Source organism: Dermacentor silvarum, chromosome 5 (assembly GCF_013339745.2).
Source record: "Dermacentor silvarum isolate Dsil-2018 chromosome 5, BIME_Dsil_1.4, whole genome shotgun sequence".
In the NCBI taxonomy this organism is placed as follows: Eukaryota; Metazoa; Arthropoda; class Arachnida; order Ixodida; family Ixodidae; genus Dermacentor; species Dermacentor silvarum.
In genome coordinates this window covers 162980866-162998963 of record NC_051158.1, presented here as the reverse complement: position 1 = coordinate 162998963, position 18098 = coordinate 162980866, and the positions used below count along the sequence as shown (strand labels likewise).

The 18098-nt window shown below is 49.9% G+C and overlaps 1 protein-coding gene across 1 annotated transcript in view; it reads left to right on the top strand.

The window, feature by feature from the left end:
• Positions 1-1253: 1253 nt before the first annotated feature.
• The window catches only part of LOC125945809 (uncharacterized), a 46441-nt gene continuing 29596 nt past the window's right edge, over positions 1254-18098 (top strand). The window contains exons 1-4 of the mRNA XM_049668101.1: positions 1254-1350; positions 7701-7751; positions 9251-9331; positions 9901-9959. Of these exons, the coding sequence (XP_049524058.1) occupies positions 1254-1350; positions 7701-7751; positions 9251-9331; positions 9901-9959 (288 nt within the window). The remainder of the gene's footprint in view (positions 1351-7700; positions 7752-9250; positions 9332-9900; positions 9960-18098) is intronic.

Sequence of the window (18098 nt, the reverse complement as noted above, 5' to 3'; positions counted from 1 at the left end):
CGCGACGACACAATGCGACGCGAGTGACGTCAGCAACCGTCCCCTCTTCCTCCTGTCGACGAGGAGCCGCCGCCAAGGGGATTTAAGGAGGAACCGGCCTATTGTTAAGCCAGAGAGTCGCCACCGGCCGCCCCGTCGGTCTGGTGCGCTCTTACCAGCTCTCACTGCTTTGACCAGCTATCCCCAGCTAATGGCAGCTATTACCAGCTATTACCTGCTATTCCTGCTATATCTGTACATATTTGTACATATTGTATAAAGTTTTCGTCTCCTCTTCGCCTGCTTCAAGACTCAGTCTCTCGTCCCCCGACCCCGAGTCACAATAGTGGATGGCAGCTATGGGATTGGCGAACCAGTATCTGAACAGCGGATGGCAAGCTGCGAGATACGAGGACCGAAGACGCCTGCTACACCGTTCGATGGCAGCTACCAGATCGACCGGCGTCAACCACTTTGGCTGGGTGAGTGCCCGATGTTTGCTTTTCATGTCGCCAGACCTCTCTAGCACAGGCAGATGTTAGTAGAGTGTTTTGTTTTGGTAGACTATGATTTATTAACTTGCCTTCTTTAAATAGTGGATTTAGTTTGAAGTAGGGTAAATTTTGTGGGCAAGCAACACGAGGAACGAGATCGCGATGGAGGAATTCCAAGTTCAGGACCTCATTCAAATTTGCGAGGAGTTGGGCATTTCCGCCGGCTCCGAAAAAGCAAGGAAAGCGATTCTCGACGTGATGCGAGCAGAGGACGTGACGACCGAGGAAGCCGAAGAGGCTTGGGAAATGATTGTGGGGCGAAAGCTCGAGGCAAAAGAACGCGAGAGACGTGAGAGGCGCGAGCTGGAAGCGAAAGAGCACGTAAGTCCCGAGGAAAAGGCAAGGCGAGAGAGCCGCCGACAGAATCAAACATGGATATGGCGCACAGCACGATATCATCTCCACACCTTCAGGGCGGGCGAGAATATGATTAAATTTCTTGCTGATTTTGAAAAAGTGTGCGAAGGAGAAGGTGTCAACCGGGACCTCTGGTCCGAGCGGTTGATCCTGCTGCTCCCTTGTAGTCTCGCGTGCGTTTTGGAAAGCCTGCTTGATGAGGAGAAGCGGGACTACGATGAAGCTAAGAAGGCTTTGTTGAGTCATTTTGATGCTGTAAGTCAGGCCGACTGCCAGGACCAATTTGATAGCCACAATGCCGAGCCTGTCGAGGAGAGACCGCGTATTGAGAAGGCTACTAGCTCAGTACGCCAGGGAAATGCTATGGTGCCATTGTTGCACACGCTTATCGACCAGCGGGAACACATTGTTGTGCCGCCGTCTAAAGAAGCCGCTTTGGAAATTGTGGCCGACGACGAAGGTCAGAAAGAAATTCTGCGCCCTTTTGATGACAGCGATACACTCAGGCTAGTCAAGGAGAGACCGCAGGGCAAGCCGGCCAGCTCAGATGGCGTCGGATGCAGTTGTGTTCTGTTAGAAGTACAGACATATAGCGACGACTACGAGGCTAGCTTGGTTTTGCCGCCCGGAGCTATGTCGTTGCGACGAGAAGGCAGGGCACCTGCGAGTACGAGTGCCGAGACCGCGAGCTTTGTGAGCCGCGCCGAGGGCAAACGACGAAGGCGCAAGCCGAGAAAGTCGGACTCGGGCGGCGATACGGGCCAGGTGAAGCGCTCCAACAGCCAAGCCGTTAGGAAAAAGCGGAGTAGGGTGAACCCGAAGCTTAGGCGGCTGCTGAAATCTAGAATAGGCGTGAGGCGCGTCGCAAGAGAAAGGTTTGCACATGAACTCAGACGTCGCAAATGCCGCCAGTTCTTAGTGGTGTCAAGGCATTGTAAGCAGAACAACGTAGCGAAGCGTCGGGTATGCTCGATAGTCTGCTGCAATGGTCTCTCCCTTTCTGGGGGAAAGAAAGGCGACTGCCCAGCGGTCAAGGGGACAGCGCGCACGCGGGTCCGTGAATGCGCCGCTCTCCCAGTATTTGTTGGCCGCGGGTCGAAAGTCGCCGGTGCTTGCAGCTCTTGTTTCTTCTTGTGTCGCGACTGGACTACGCGTAGACCTGAGGATGGGAGACCCTCTCGAGCGCGTCTGAAACGACGTGTTTGCGCACACCTAGCGATTAAGAGCATACCACCTTGAAAGCCGATTTTATTATGTCTTTTTAGTAATAATTTTGTTTTGTTTGTTTCGTTGCGTTAAAGTTCAGTCGCGTGTTGAGCCTATGAAAGGTTGGATGTGCAGAGAAGAGCGCATCTTTTATGCTCTGGTCCCTTTTATTCGCGAGACACCGACATTTCTTAGTTGGTTAATCATTTTACTGAGACCTGATTGCTGAACGCTCAAGTAGAGAAAGCGTCAGTGTTTTCACGTTTGTTGTTTTTACATATATCTAGGCTAGGAAAAGCCTAAATGCTTAATTTCGATTGTTACTTGTTTTTGTATTGTACGCGTTAGTTGTAAGTGCCAGTATATAATTTTGATTCACCTTTGTTTTTATGTCGTTCGCGTGAGTTTATTTTTTGTTAGAACCGCTTCTGTGCTTTAAAAATGTGGTACTCGTTTCGCCGAGTGCATTTAGACAACACTAAGCGGCGGGCTCTTTCGGTTGGCATTTACAGTCAGATGTCATTCCGCGCTTTTGTGAAGTGGCGCCCAAGCGCAAACATTAGCGGCGTTCAGCCTTTGCGTCACGGCTTTCGGGGGCAAAATTAAGTCATCTTCGGCAACCTTGATCTTTGCCAACCCGCCCGCATTACAGTTGAGAATCGCTTGCGACGCAATTCTGATTTGATTAAGACTCGCGCATTGACAAAAAAAAAAAAAAAAAAGGAGGTCCGTATCTCGAATTTCTCTCTCAGATACGTGTCTCGTGTTGTTCGGGATTTTTTGTTGTTGTTGTTTTGTTTTGTTTTGTTTAGCGTAGCCAGATCTCGAAAAATGCTTTGTTCGATGATTTTGGTCTGGCGGTTTGGAGAGCATTCGGAGGGTGCTTGCTTTGGCCGGAGTGGTTTGGCGTTGTTGATTCTTGGTCGTTCCAGTGGACATTATCAGGACCGAGCAGCAGAAAAGACCACCGGCGGCAAAAGCGGCAGAGCCGATACCTCCAGACCATCCTAGACTGTCGCCCAACCGGCGCATCCATTCTTCCGAGCTGCGTCGGACAGCTCGACCTCTGGATGCATTGTCTGGCGGCGGGGGTGCTGTTGTGCCATAGCACCTGCCATCATCGCCACCCGTCCCTCTGGGTCCTGCCGACTAGTCGCCAACGGGAGGCGGCGACACAATACGGCGCGGGGGGACCTCGGCAACTGCCCCGTCTGTGTCCTGCCGACGTGCAAGCAGCCCCGGCCATCATCGCCACCCGTCCCTCGGGGTCCTGTCGACGAGTCGCCAGGGGGACGCGACGACACAATGCGACGCGAGTGACGTCAGCAACCGTCCCCTCTTCCTCCTGTCGACGAGGAGCCGCCGCCAAGGGGATTTAAGGAGGAACCGGCCTATTGTTAAGCCAGAGAGTCGCCACCGGCCGCCCCGTCGGTCTGGTGCGCTCTTACCAGCTCTCACTGCTTTGACCAGCTATCCCCAGCTAATGGCAGCTATTACCAGCTATTACCTGCTATTCCTGCTATATCTGTACATATTTGTACATATTGTATAAAGTTTTCGTCTCCTCTTCGCCTGCTTCAAGACTCAGTCTCTCGTCCCCCGACCCCGAGTCACAATAGCGCCCAGATAACATGTCTGCAGCAAGAAGAGCTCACCCCTTTATTACTCAAAGCAACAGCTTCTTTATCATCATTCGGCATGGTTCTGTTGCATGCCACAAAATATCGTCCACTGTCAAAACCAGGAGCAATGCACTGTCCCTGACCAGCAATGCGTCTATCGTACATTCCGAAGCGTGGTTGTTTCAGTCTATGATGGCACATTAACATGAATCCGCCGAAGACGGCAACAATACTCCCAGATCGTCCTTCGTCCGTGGCGCAGTATATGGTGAACAGCGTGGAATGCTGCACTCGTTTCACGCTTCTCACTTCTTCTAGTCCCAGCTAGCTACAGCACCACTCGGGAGAGCACGGTCTAGCCTCACACGGCGGCAGAAAACGCAAACCTGCGCATACGGCGTCGTTACCACGGTACGAGATCTACGGAGCAGCACGCAGATGAGCGTGAAACAACATAGCAAATTCGGCATTGTGGCCCGACAACATGACCGCTTCAGCAAAAGATACCACGTGACTTCATCCACACTTTTATCCTAGCGCGCGGACTGGGTAGGGCCTCACCTCAGTTTTTTTCCTTGCTCCATGGTTGGCGCCTTTGCTAAAAAAAAAAAAAGCACTCGCTCGCATCGCAATTGGTGCGCATGCGCTACGGCAACGGCTGATCACCTGGCGGCTGCGGGCCTCGAGCAACACGCCTAAACATACAAGGTACAGATTTGTAGCAATCCTGGCATCACGGGCGAGACGTATTGCACTTTGCCGGCTGCTGACGTGCACACCCAGAACGCCAGTCTATATCTGCGCCTCGTCCGCGCATGTCTCGTCTACTGCAGCACTAGCTACGTCTTGCGGTTCTTCCGTAACAATGCAGAACCACCACTACAATCAAGTACACCAGTGCACCCCTGACTGCGCAAACTACGGTTCATAGCATGGGACCATCTAGAAGATTAGCTGTTAAAACTCGGTGAAGCCAAGTTTCTTCACCGCAGGTCTACGCGGTGTCTAACCGTCTCTCGAGGTAAAAGTTTTTTTCCGACAGCTGAGGTTATGCCCGAACAGGATCCTGTTTGCCAGAGTAGCGACTTTGTACTTGTTAGTGCCCGGGGTGTTGTCCGTGAATTCGAGGCTGACAAGTGACAAATAAGGTTGCTACATTCACATTGTAATAGCTTTCTTGAAGTCGAAGCAGGCGAAGTGACGCAGCTACTGTCAAGCACACATCATTTACTGGTTCGTTTGCTCCTTTTGTTTTGTTTATACTAAATGCGATGTACGGCATGCACGATGTGTTATAGTAGTCGGTGTATGCGCCTGTACATATCTCCCTTGCACGTGTGCCTACGGTTGAGTGAATGTTCTCGTGAATCGCGGCAACCGTCACCGTTTGTTGGCGTCACTGCAGATCATGCCTTTTTACAGCATCTGCTCACTTTTCAACATCGGTTTGGGCGTGCGCACGAAGCGGCCAGAGCTCTTAACGACGCAGTTTCGCCACTCTCTCCGACGCCTGGTGGCAGTCTCCGGGGTGCTGTTTACGCAGCGCAGCAGCACTGATCTCGCGTGCTGGCTCTCGCTGTCACGGCTTCACCTTTCGAACGAAATTGTAATCAATGGAAGAGAGTACAACTGTGGACTTGTATTTGTGAATATCTGCAACGAAGCTGCCACTGCTTAATGAACTAATAAGGTAATGAACTAGCAGAAGTTAAATTGTTTTTCCTAATTGTGCCTTCAGAAGGCTGAGTCTGCAAGGTGACCTTTCTTCGGATGACCTTGTGCTGACAAACATAAAATCTGAGCAACTGCCACCATTTCGTGAATAATAAAGACAATCTTGTTGGAATCAGCTAGCGCAAGACAGGGGTATCTTGAGGTCGCAGCAAGAGGCCTTCGTCCTACATTGGACATAAAAATAGGATGATGATGATTACGGTGTTGTTGATACAGTGCCCACATTAGGAAGTGACCACTGCATTTGGTGCCACAACCTTCAACCGCTTTTCTTCTTCCAACAGTACAGGGCACTCAGCTTCTGTCGCTACTTTTTCTTCTTGTCGCATCGAAGTGTTCGGCTGCAAATCTGTGGGCACCTCAAGAGGTACTGGCGTTTAAAACCCTGTGTCAGCACCAACAGATGGCAATCAAGTGTATGGTGCCCCGTATCGACCTTTTCAACGTCGCTATTGGAAATGACCAATGAAACTTCAGCGTACTAGAAGTTACAGGTTGAGTGATATTGTTAACCCACATTCGGAAGAAATCGGAAGCAATATGCGCTTTGGCTTGTTTGGGCAGTAACTAGCGTATGTAATGCATCCTGTACAATAGGTTGGGGGCCAGAGACCACACTTTCTTCTGTTTTGACTTGTTGCCCCGATGATCTCATTTTGTTCTCGCAACGATGCCCGGATGTTCTCGTTTGAGTGCCCGGATAACGGCTCTGGCTTTTGGCTCAAGGTCGCTCGAAGGTCGCCGAAAACAGGAGCTTTCTTAATCATTTTTAAAATCATGTCATGCTTTAAAAAATATGCGTACGCTTTTTCAGCAATACGTGCTCAACACTAAGAACACTTGCACCGTAGTTCACCCTCAGCTACTTATGCATTCGGTGGAACTTGCACATACTTTTCTTGTCTGATGTGAAACAGTAGTGTGCACTGCATTTCCTCTACATTACCAATGTGATACTACCACAGCTACCTTAAAACAGTGATACTACTGCAGCCTTGGATATTGGTTTGGTCTCCACGAGAGAAAATGTTTTCGTCTCAATAGGCAACACTCATCCTCAAGTGTTAAAAAATCCTCTATTAAAGTCGTAAAGCTAGGCAAGCTGCTGCAGATGCTTCTGCTGAAATCAACGCACCCTTGCCTGAGTGAAAAGTTCAAAGGCAAGTATAGTACAATGCGTATGAATTGTGGGAAACTTAATGAATAAAAGCAACCCAGAAGAAACTCGTAGGTAGTCGCACGCTATGTTAGCACACAAAAACAATGTGGACTTCCGGGCACGTACCAAAATTCGAGGTCTGGGTACATCAGCGTAGTGGTTATTGTTAAAATATATCAGCTAAAACTGCTCTGTCTTCCCTGCTTCTCTCATATCTGATACATGCAGCCAAATTGGCCGGACTGCATTTTGCATTGTTTTGTTTGAGAAGGCACGGAAGGCCTTGCCACTATCTATAATGGACGTTTTTTTTATTTTCTAAAATGCTGAATGTGCCAAAAGTACTTAAGGCAACCAAAGAATCAAAAGAAAGTCATGCAATGGATAATTTTCGGTTATATGTTGAAGAGCCACAGTTAAATATGAATGATTTGTTACAGTGCAGGTAGGTAAGATTTGGGCACTGATCTAGAAATTTATGATTGTCGATTTACCAGCGATATATGGACAAGGCTTTGTGCGACGTTTAGTAAGTTGTTCGTTGCATCTATTAGCTTGTGCATATGCGTGAAAGAACTTGTGTAGCTGCCTTAACTCTACAAATAACGGAAAATATTCTATTGAGAAGTATTTGCACACGCGCTTTTCAAACAACCTGGTAACTCATCACATTCTGCAACACCCCCTAATGTTTGTAATTTTTAATTCTACTTATGACGAGAAGGGTGAAATGCTTTTTCCGAAATCGCAGGACTGAGAATTGGCTGGCCTTTGCTGAGGAGCAGTTGGGCGCCATTTCTTTGCTAACAAGAACACAGCAACAGTTGTCCCCGAGCGCCCCTGAATTGGAGGCGAGATTTACCGTTGACACAACAGACGCACCGAGAGACACTCCGGCCGAAGGCGGGAAAGAAGCTGGACCTGGTGCACTTCTCCCCGGAGTGTTGGCCAGTGGTGCAGGAGACGCGCCTTTAAAGCCAGGCCTTGTGACCCATGGCAAAGCACTCGAACATTTTGGTGCTTGGGAGAATGCCACAGCTGAAGTATCGGCAGTCGGTGCACTACAAATGTCGTCTTCCTCCGCCACAGGTCCCCTCCAGGTGCCATACCAGGGGGCCGACAGCCCTGGCCACCACATCGGTAATGCTCGCCCAGACACCATCCTCTACACTGAGCAGCTGCCGGTTCTTTTTTTGTCCTTCCTTTGCCGTGACGCATTTTGTTGGGGGTGCCCTGAATGCTCACCCTATGGCTACAGAACAGGGTCATTACATATATAGAGCGGAAGCAATATCCACGGAATATGTTACTTGAACTACTACCAAAACAGGTGTTAGAAGCATGAAAATATAGCACAGAAATGAAGGAGTACAGTGCATCTAGTAGCACAAAATTAGTAGTAAATTGCAATAATCGATACTACCATACAATACCGCAATCAATTATTTCAAAGAAATATGAAAGTAGGAATTTATAAACTCCAAATAAACCTTCAATGAAAATAATTGTTTCGAAATAAGGATTTGTTAGTTAATTGAACGTGATTTCATTGCATTCAGTGCACTCATTTAAATCAAATATGGAGTTGTTGCTCTCCTGTGTAACCATAGTTCACTTTGCTAAATTCTAGATGGACTGGTGAAGTTACGAGAAAGTACAGTTTTTCCGCGAAATTTCATGCTTCGACAATATTTCTGTTTGCGCTATTGCGCGACGGCATGTACGTCGACTCCCAAGACCCTTTTTGTCTTGAAAAATACCAGCAAGTCGGCTTCGTCACATGGAAGAGTTTTTTCCACAGCTGGCCACTGTGTATGTACTGAGGCTGAAATGTTTAATGCAGCGCTTGCTGTGGCCTAATGTCATCTCCGCAGAGCTTGCGAGGTAGCTGCTTGGTGAAGCACCTACTAAACGCTATGTGCTAAAAACCATGCAGTAAGACTAGCATAAACATTGTTCGCTCGCAGTGAGACCATGAAACATAATTTGTTAGCAGATTGTGCGATGCAAAAGAAAAACAAAATTGGGGCTAACGAAGCGGGGATGCGTCCTCAGCTCTTCGAACATTGTTCAATGCCTGCTTGCACATCTGCTTTGTTGTCTACTGACTGTATGCTTTTTCTATTATTTGGTCAGTGCTCGTTTTATTGTTAAATAACTTCACTTCAGTGCGTTCACTTCCCCCATGTGATTGAAACTTGGATGATAGCGAAGTAGATAAAGGCATTTCAGAGACGGTGGTAGGAATCGGAGAGCAAATGGGGATATACAATATTCGAGTTGCAATTGGGAGAAATAAATGAAATTGGGTAGGCAACGTAAGGTCTACAGCTCACAACCAGTCATCTATTAGGTTAACTGAATGGGTTTCAAGCACAGTCGAGAATGGCAGATGATGATATAGGTGAAGTAATGAGACAACACACTTTGCCAGGCATAACATGTGGTCAGCAGAACAGGGGAAATTACAGGTCGCTAGGAATTACAGGTCCTGCAGTGAGCATAAACTAGAATTGCTACGAACTTCAGTTGCCCTCTACTCCTCGCCCCTTGACATTACCGACTAAGATGGAAATATATTTTATGTCCTTGATTCTTTTGGCCAGAAGGTGTGACACAGTGTCATTGGATTTACACAGGCACTCCACCATTGCTGGCTCTTGACGATTCGTTTGTCATCGCCAGAGACTGCGCGCCCACTGCCGCCACCGTGGCCACCCGTGGGTTGCCTATTGCCGAGACTACCTTTACCATCCCGGCTGTCCCCTCTGTGACGACTGCAACAAGGCAGGCAAGTGCGACTGGTCCACATGCCAACTGGTTGGCTGTTTGATTGGAAATATATGGAGTAGGGCGCAAATTATTTTCTGGTTAGTGGCTATGGCATTCTGCTGCCGCGGTCACAGGTTTGATCCCCAGCTGCCTCGGCTGGAGATTGATGGGTCCATAACACTCGTGTACTTATATATATTGTTAGGGCGCATTCGGACAGGACCGTACGCGCGAGAGAGAGACGTAGAAGTGGTAGACTGTCTCCTGGAGCTGTGAACTTTGTACCAGCCTGCGCTTTTACCGCAAACGTTTCCCCATGTAAATAGTTGTATATACGTTTCTGCATCGGGCTTCCTCTTCGTCACATTTGGTGGAGGTGCTGAGTAACCACTGATAACGGAGCTTCGCTGTGGCCGCCACTTCGGTTTTTCAACGATGTGACAGGAGACGATGCCTGGTTCGGCAACGGCTTCGTCGACTGCGTTGGCTGTAGTACTCATGCATCTGCGTGATCCAGGAACCTTCTGCGGCACCGATGGCGGCGACGTTGACGATTGGCTAGAGATGTATGAGCGGGTGAGCCGCCACAACGAATGAGATCCCACAGTGATGCTGACGAACATAATTTTTTGCTTGGCGGGAACAGCGCGAGTGCGTTTTCAAAACCACGAAGAACAACTCCGTGACTGGGAGACCTGCAAGCAGAAGCTGCTAGATCTCTTTGCAAAACCATTGGGTTGGAAGGTCGTCGTGAAGAAAGAGTTAGCGTGACGTCTTTAAACGTCCACCGAAGGTTACGTCGCCTATATACAAGACGTGCTGGTACTCTGCCGCGAGGGCGACTCTGAAATAAATGGCAGAGTCTGACAAATTCGGGCATGTACTGAAAGGTGTCGCCGATTACCCCTTCAACCTGTTGATCTGTAGGAAGTGTACTTCGGTTAACGACATTATCACGGAGTGCAAGCGTTTCGAGCCGGTGGAAAGCCGTCGTATCTATCAGTCATTTGCACGGCCTCCCGATATGGCTACAACATTGTCTTGTGAAGACCGACGGGACACTCCTTGGCTGCAGCAGCAGCCTTCAGAGCATCTGACCAAGATTGTGCGCTGTCAGCTGGAAGCCTTGTGTACCGCGGCTCTGTACCCACCTGTCAACGATACATGCGCTCCTTTATATGGTTCCCCTTGTTCAGGCTATTGTGCGCAGAGAACTCGCCAATGTCGGCTTTCAATCAATTTGCACCGTGGCCAGTTCCCGTCCAACCGAACGTCCTGTGCATATCCAAAATCAATGGATCCCTCAAAGTTCCCGCAACATGGCAGAATGGCGAACGCCGGATGACCGACCTGTTCAGATGTCGCCGCGTTGGTCACGTCGCCCGATACTGTCGCAACCGCTAGGGCCTCGCTGCCGTTCTCGAATAGGCCTGGTTCAGACGGTAGTTTTCGCCATTTGCAGCCGCAAGCCAAGCCGAAACTGCACGCCACCGAAGGTACGACCACATGGCAGCGTCGTTCACTGTCACCGAGCAGTCACCATTCACGTTCGCCGCAAAATCCTCGCCCGTCGACCAGGTCACCCCAGTCCCGTCACCTGTCACCGTCGTTCCGACCTGGGCGCGTACCTCCAGAAAACTGAATGATGCAACTACAGGAGGTGACGATGTATTGCCGACGTCTCCGCCCTGCCGACCAGACGCAATATAGTCGATGTACAAGTTGTACATTGACTAACCAGCACTTGTTAAAACTGGAGCCCATATGACGGTGATGAGCAACCACCTTCGTTGTCACCTGAGAAAAGTCCTTACACCTGCCGCATCCCGTGTTATAAGGGTCGCCGATGGAGCAACGCCCATTATCCTTGGCATGTGTGCTACCCGAATAACTGTTGCTGATTTCAACGCTTCCGTTTTATTTGCTGTTCTTGAACGGTGTTCCCATGACTTCATCTTTGGCCTAGACCTTTTATCGGACCATTCAGCACTGATTGACTGCGCTGCCGGCCTCCTCCAACTCGACCTGCCTAATCACTACTGTCCTCCAAAATCAGTCGAGCCTCATTTATGTTCTCTAGAATTCGTATGGTTGCCGCCTCAAGCTGCCATGTCATGCCCTGCCATGCCATATACCTTTGACGTGCATTCCATCTGTTCCTGACGGTGACTATGTGCCGACTCCTAATGGCAATGTTGTCCTGCTACATACAGTTGCCGTTCCTCATACCTTTGGGACTATTGCCGAAAACCGCGTATTCCTGCCTGTTTTAAACTTTAGTTCATGTACGCAAGTTATCCCGGAAGGCATGTCGCAGGCACCGCTTCTCCGATAGACGATACCGCCCTTTCTTTATTGGATGTTCTGTCCTCGTCGGCAGTCGCCTGCTGTCCGACCAGTTCCGCAACGTACGATACCGACATATTTTCAAAGGTGATCGCTCATGACCTGCTTCCCGAACAGCCTGCGGATCTCTGTCGCGTCCTGGTGTCTTATCGTGACGTATTTGAGGATCGCCCCCTGGGACAGACTTCCCTTGTGACCCATAAGATTGACACCGGAGATGCAAGTCCTATCCATCAACATCCTTATAGCGTGTCTCACGGAGAACGCCACGTTATCTAAGCTGAAGTAGCCAAGATGCTATCCAAAAGTGTAATTGCGCCCTCTTCGAGTCCTCCTTGGGCATCGCCCGTTGTCTTGGTTAAAAAGAAGGATGGCAGCTGGCGGTGTTGTGTCGACTACCGTCAACTGAACAAGATCCCGAAAAAGGATGTGTACCCTCTCCCGCGGATTGATGACGCTCTCGACTGCCTTCACGGATCCAAATACTTTTCTTCAATCGACCTCTGATCCAGTTATTTGCAGATCTAGTTTGATGAAATGGGCCGTGAGAAGACCGCATTCGTTACACCAGACGGCCTTTACCATTTTAAGGTTATGCCTTTCGGACTTTGTAATGCCCTAGCAACTTTCAAAGGATTGATGGACTCTGTTCTTCGAGGCTATAAGTGGTCCACCTGCCTATGTTATTTGGATGATGTCATCGTATTTTCCCCTACGTTTGACAGCCACCTCAGTCGCTTAGCCGCTATTCTTGAAGTCTTTAGGGAGTCAGTTGTTCGCCACCTTGTCAGTGCTGCCGTTATACATCCAGATTCATAAATGCAGTCAAGAACTTTCCTGTACCCTGCTCAGCAAAAGATATGCACAGCTTCGTTTGCTTATGCTCCTATTTTCTTCGGTTTGTTGAAAATTTCGCGGATATCGCTCGGCCACTGACCGAACTTTTCAAGAAGGACACTGCGTTCTTTTGGGGTCGTGAACAAGCCGACGCCTTCGACACCCTCATCCGCCTGTTTACAACGCCTCTGATATTAGGCCTCTTTGATCCATCTGCAATAACTCAAATTCGCACAGACCGCAGTGGCCATGACACAGGTGCTGTTCTCGCCCAACAGCAAAACAGATGAGCGCGTCATTGCTTACGCCAGTCGCCTCTTGTCCCTTTCAGAGCGCAATTTTTGTGTTACCGAGCGCGAGTGTCTCACTCTGGTGTGAAACGTGGCTAAATTTCGCCCTTACTTGTTTGGCCGCCCGTTTTCTGTCATCCCGGACCACCATGCCCTGTGCTGGCTATCGTCACTGCAAGACCCGACTGGCCACCTCGGTCGCTGGGCACTCAGACTCCAGGAATATTCTGTTGTCGATAATATACAAGTCCGGCCGCTTACATCTGGACGCTGACTGCTTATCTCGTCGCCCCGTCGATCCTCCTGACACTTCCCTTCTGATCATTTCTGAGTTCCGTGACATCGTTACTGAGACGCGAAAGGACGACTCTCTACACCGAGCGCTTGACTTCTGGCCAATCATATCGCCCAATCAGAATGTTTGTTCTCCACGCTGACACTATTTACCGACGCAAAAGGAGCTCTGATAGAGCAGATTTACTGCTGGTTGTCCCTCGTCACCTCCGTTCTGATGTTCTTGCTGAGCTCCATGACGCACCCACGGCCGGACACCTTGGTACCTCCCGGCCTTACGACAGAGTGCGACGTCGCTTCTTATGGCCAGGCCTGCAACGCTCTGTGCGACGTTACATTGCGGCTTGTGACGTCTACCAGCAGTGAAAGAAGCCACTTGCGCAATCTGCTGGCCACCTTCATCCAATCGATGTTCCCAAGGAGCCTTTTTTCCGCGTTGGCATGGACTTTCTTGGCCCCTTTCCCACATCCATAAAAGCGAACAAATGGGTAACCATTGTAACAGGCTATGCGACGCGCTCTGCTATTACTCGTGCCCTGCCCACCAGCTGTGCTACAGATGTAGCACACTTTTTACTTTAGGGCGTGATTCTTCAACATGGTGCATCGAGGCAGCTGCTGACAGATCGTGGCCGCCACTTCCTGTCCCAAGTTGTCGAAAACATACTTCGTTCCTGCTCCACGGAACACAAGCTCGCAACCGCGCATCACCCACAAACGAACGGACTGACTGAACGACTACACTGCACCCTTATAGAGATGTCGTCTATGTACTTTTCAGCAGACCATCGCGACTGGGACACTTTGCCCTACGTGAGATTTGCGTACAATTCGTCACGTCAGGGTACCACCGGTTTCTCGCCTTTTTACTTCTTGTTTGGTCACCATCCCACTCTGCCTTTAACACCCTGCTACTTTCGGTGTCGCGACACACCACGGAATGCGCCCATCATGCCGTTGGTCGGGCTCGTATGGCTCACCAGATTGCTAATGATCGACTCACAGCGTCTCAGGCGTCACAAAAGGCTCGCTACGACAGTCGCCACCGGAACCTTGACTTCTCTCCCGGAAATCACTTTCTTCTGTGGACTCCAAGTCGCCACGTCGGCCTGTCCGAAAATTTACTGTAGCGCTATACTGGGCCGTACCGAGTATTGCGACGCCTAAGTTACATAAATTACGAAATCGCCCTTGTAGAAGACACGCCATCGTAATCCCAGCCACGAACTGACGTCGTCTACGTGTCCCGTTTAAAGCCGTACGGCTCATCAACTTCGCCATCACTCTAACAAGCACCGGGACGGCGCTCTAATCCCCGTGGGTTATGTTACGGTGCGTTCGGACAGGACCGTGCGCAAAAGATACAGACGAAGGAGTGGTAGATTGTCTCCTGGAGCTGTGACCTTTGTACGAGCCTGCGGTTTTGCCTCTAACTTTTCCCGTGTAAATAGTTGTATATACATTTCTGAATCCGGCTTTCTCTTTGTCACAATATATTGCTTACGCCGTGAAGCGTTTATTTAAATCTGCAGGGCAGATAAATCGGAACGGTTGGCGTGTTTCGAGCGCGGTACAAAAGCAACCAGCCGAACGTCGTCTTCCTTCTCCACCGACAGTCCCTGTGGTCATTCGCGCTCTTTCTGGCCTCTGTTAAGAGAGCTCGTGACATTTCCCCGTTGGCAGACGAAGCCCGCCGGGCAAGTCAGTCAGTCGTTCGTAGATTGCAAGGCTTCAGGCGGGCAACGTGCGTGACTTTGGTTTTGGCCGAGTGTCGTCCAGTGCTCGTGAGGCGTACAATGCGATAGTTGACCTCGCTGAGGTGTTCAAGCATAACGTAGGGCCCAACATAGCGGGCCAAGAACTCCTTGCACAAGCCACGCTGTAAAGGCGTCCAGAGCCACACAAGGTCGCCAGGATCGAAATATACATGTAGGCGACGGCCGTCGTAGCGCATCTTTGACCGGTCCTGCGAGGCCAAGGTGCGTAGCCGAGCAATGCGTCGCGCTTCTTCTGCTCGACAGAGGACCTTGGTAATAGAGTCATCGTCATGAGCGAAGTAGGGAAACATGGTGTCGAGTGTGTAACGACGCGGACGATCATAAAGGAGGAAGAACGGTGAGTAAACGGTGGTCTCGTGTCTCGCGGTGTTGAAGGCATAGGTGACAAAAGGTAGGATACTGTCCCAGTTCTTATGTGTGGAATCGACATACATCGACAGCATGTTGGCAAGCGTTCTATTGGTACGTTCGACCAGAGCATTGGTTTGTGGATGGTTTGACGTCGAGTGGCGGAAGCTAGATGAGCACAGACGAAGGGTCTCTTCGACAACGTCTGCAGTAAATTATCTCCCATGATCGCTGATTATAATGCGAGGAGGCCCATGTCAGATAATAGCGGAATATAACAAGAAAATAGAAACTTCTGTTGCTGTTGCCGATGTCAGCGCTGCCGTCTCACAAGAATGGGTGAGGTGGTCTTCACGTACAATAACCCAACGATTGCCATTGGAGGATCGCGAAAAAGGGCCCAGGAGATCTATGCCAACTTGTTCAAAAGGGGCGCTGGAAGGCGGAACTGGTTGAAGTCGACCATGCGGTGTGTTTGTAGGTCGTTTGTAACGCTGGCATTCGGTGCAACTGGCGACGTACTGCTCGGAATCGTGACGCATCTTGGGCCAGTAAATACGTTCTTGAGCACGGTAGTGTGTTCGTGTGGATCTCAGATGACCTGAAGTGGGATCGTCGTGCATGGCACATAGCACTTGAACGCGGACACTCTTGGGAACAACTAAGAGGTAGCGCGCGCCAGTGGTCGAGTAGCTCTTCTTGTACAGGACGCCGTCACGTAGGCGAAAACGGCTATCTTCTGAAGGCTCATGTGCGGCCGCGAAGAGCGGCTGCAAGTTCTTGTCCTTCTGCTGTTCGGATATGAAGGTACCCATATCAGGAAATTCCGGAGATACAAAAGCGATGTATTGGTCGAAGTTGTCAGCGTCGCATTCAGTCGTCGGCAGTGGCATCCGAGAGACAGTCAGCATCAGCATAGAATAAAGACCAACTGGCATCAGCGTGTCGTCGACCGCTCTTGTAGGAAACAACAAAATCGTACTCCTGTAGGCGGAGAGCCCAACGCGCAAGTCGACCAGAAGGGACCCCGCAGATTCACAAGCCAACGCAGTGAATGATGATCCGTGACCACTGTGAAGGGGCGCCCGTAGAGGCACTCTTGCTCGGTAACTGTATAATTGCGCTCGGAGTGACTCCAGGAGCGGCTAGCGTACGAGATCACGTGCTCACTTTCACCGATGCGCTGAACAAGCACAGCGCCGCTACCAACACCACTCGCATCGGTGTGAACCTCTGTTGGTGCTGAGGGATCGAAGTGGCGCCAAGAGAAACTTTAATTGACGAAACGATGAGTCGCACTCTGTGGTCCCCTCAAAAGGAACGCCTTTCTGGAGAAGGCACGTGAGAGGATGGGCCACGTCAGCAAATCTGCGAATTAATTAGCTAAAGTAGGAGCACAAGTCTCAAAAACTTCGCAATTGCTTGACACTGTGAGGTTCCCTAAATGCCTCTACAGCCACAGTCTTTTGTGGATCTGGTCGGATGCCTTCTTTATCGACCTGATGTCCTAGCACAATAGCTTGTCGCTCCCCAAAATGACACTTCTTAGAATTGAGGACCAGGCCAGCCTTCTCCAAGCAGTTCATCACCAACTCCAGACGCTTGTTATGCTCACTAAATGTTCGGCCGAAGATCACAACGTCGTCCAGGTAGCACATGCAAACTTCCCATTTCAAGTCACGCAGTATAGTGTCCATGAACCGTTCGAACGTTGCGTGCGTATTGCACAGCCCGAAAGGCATGACGTTAAATTCAAACAATCCGTCGGGCGTTACAAATGCAGTTTTTTCGTTATCCTCCATGTGCATACGAATCTGCCAGTAACCTGACCGCAGATCAACAGAGGAGAAGTACGAGGCCACATAAAGGCAATCGATCGCGTCGTCTATTCGCCGAAGCGGGTACACGTCTTTTTTTGGTAACGTTGTTTAGGCGTCGGTAATAAACACAGAATCGCCACGTACCATCTTTCTTTTTCACCAATATCACTGGTGCTGCCCAAGGGCTAGATGACTCTTGAATGACTCCTTTGGTTAGTATTTCTTCGACTTGCTCACTGATTATCTTGCGCTCTGCGGGCGACACGCGATAGGGTTTTTGTCAAATCGGTTGAGCAGATCCTGTGTTGATGCGGTGGCGAGTTCTAGACACAGGGATCGATGTCGGGCCGTCGTTCTGTGTGAAGTCGAATACTGAGGAGTGTTTCACAAGGAGCGCCACCAACGCACCACGCTTATGGTCACTGAGCGATTTAGCGACCATGGAAACAAATTTTGAGTCCACAGGGCACATTTACTGGCTTCTGCTGTGTCCGGAAGTTCTGTAAGCACTGCCATGGGTATCGGCGAGTCTTCTTGAAATGTGGCAAGCTTTCAGCCTTGAGGCAGCACCGCCGCGTCACTAGAACAATTTATCACCCATAGTCGGGTGCGTCCATTCAGTACCGATACCATGCAATGAGGAACAAACACGTTTTTCTTTAGGCAGTTCACATGTACAGGGTCCACTGCAGCATCGAACGGGTAGCGAGTAGAACAAACAACTGAAACACCCATCGCGGATAAAGCGGGCACAACGGTATCCTCGGAGACGCAAAACACACTCTCTTGGTTGGGTGAGTCTTCCAAGATCACAGATAAAGCACTTTCGCCCACACTGAGTTCTCCCGTGCGGCAGTCAACATCGGCACCACACAACTGTAAAAAGTCGATCGAATCACATCGTGGGTGGAACGAGGAAGGACAATAAACTCGGTGTTAAAAACTCGACCACCTAATGACACATCCACATTACAAACTCCGACCGGATATAATGGGTCACCA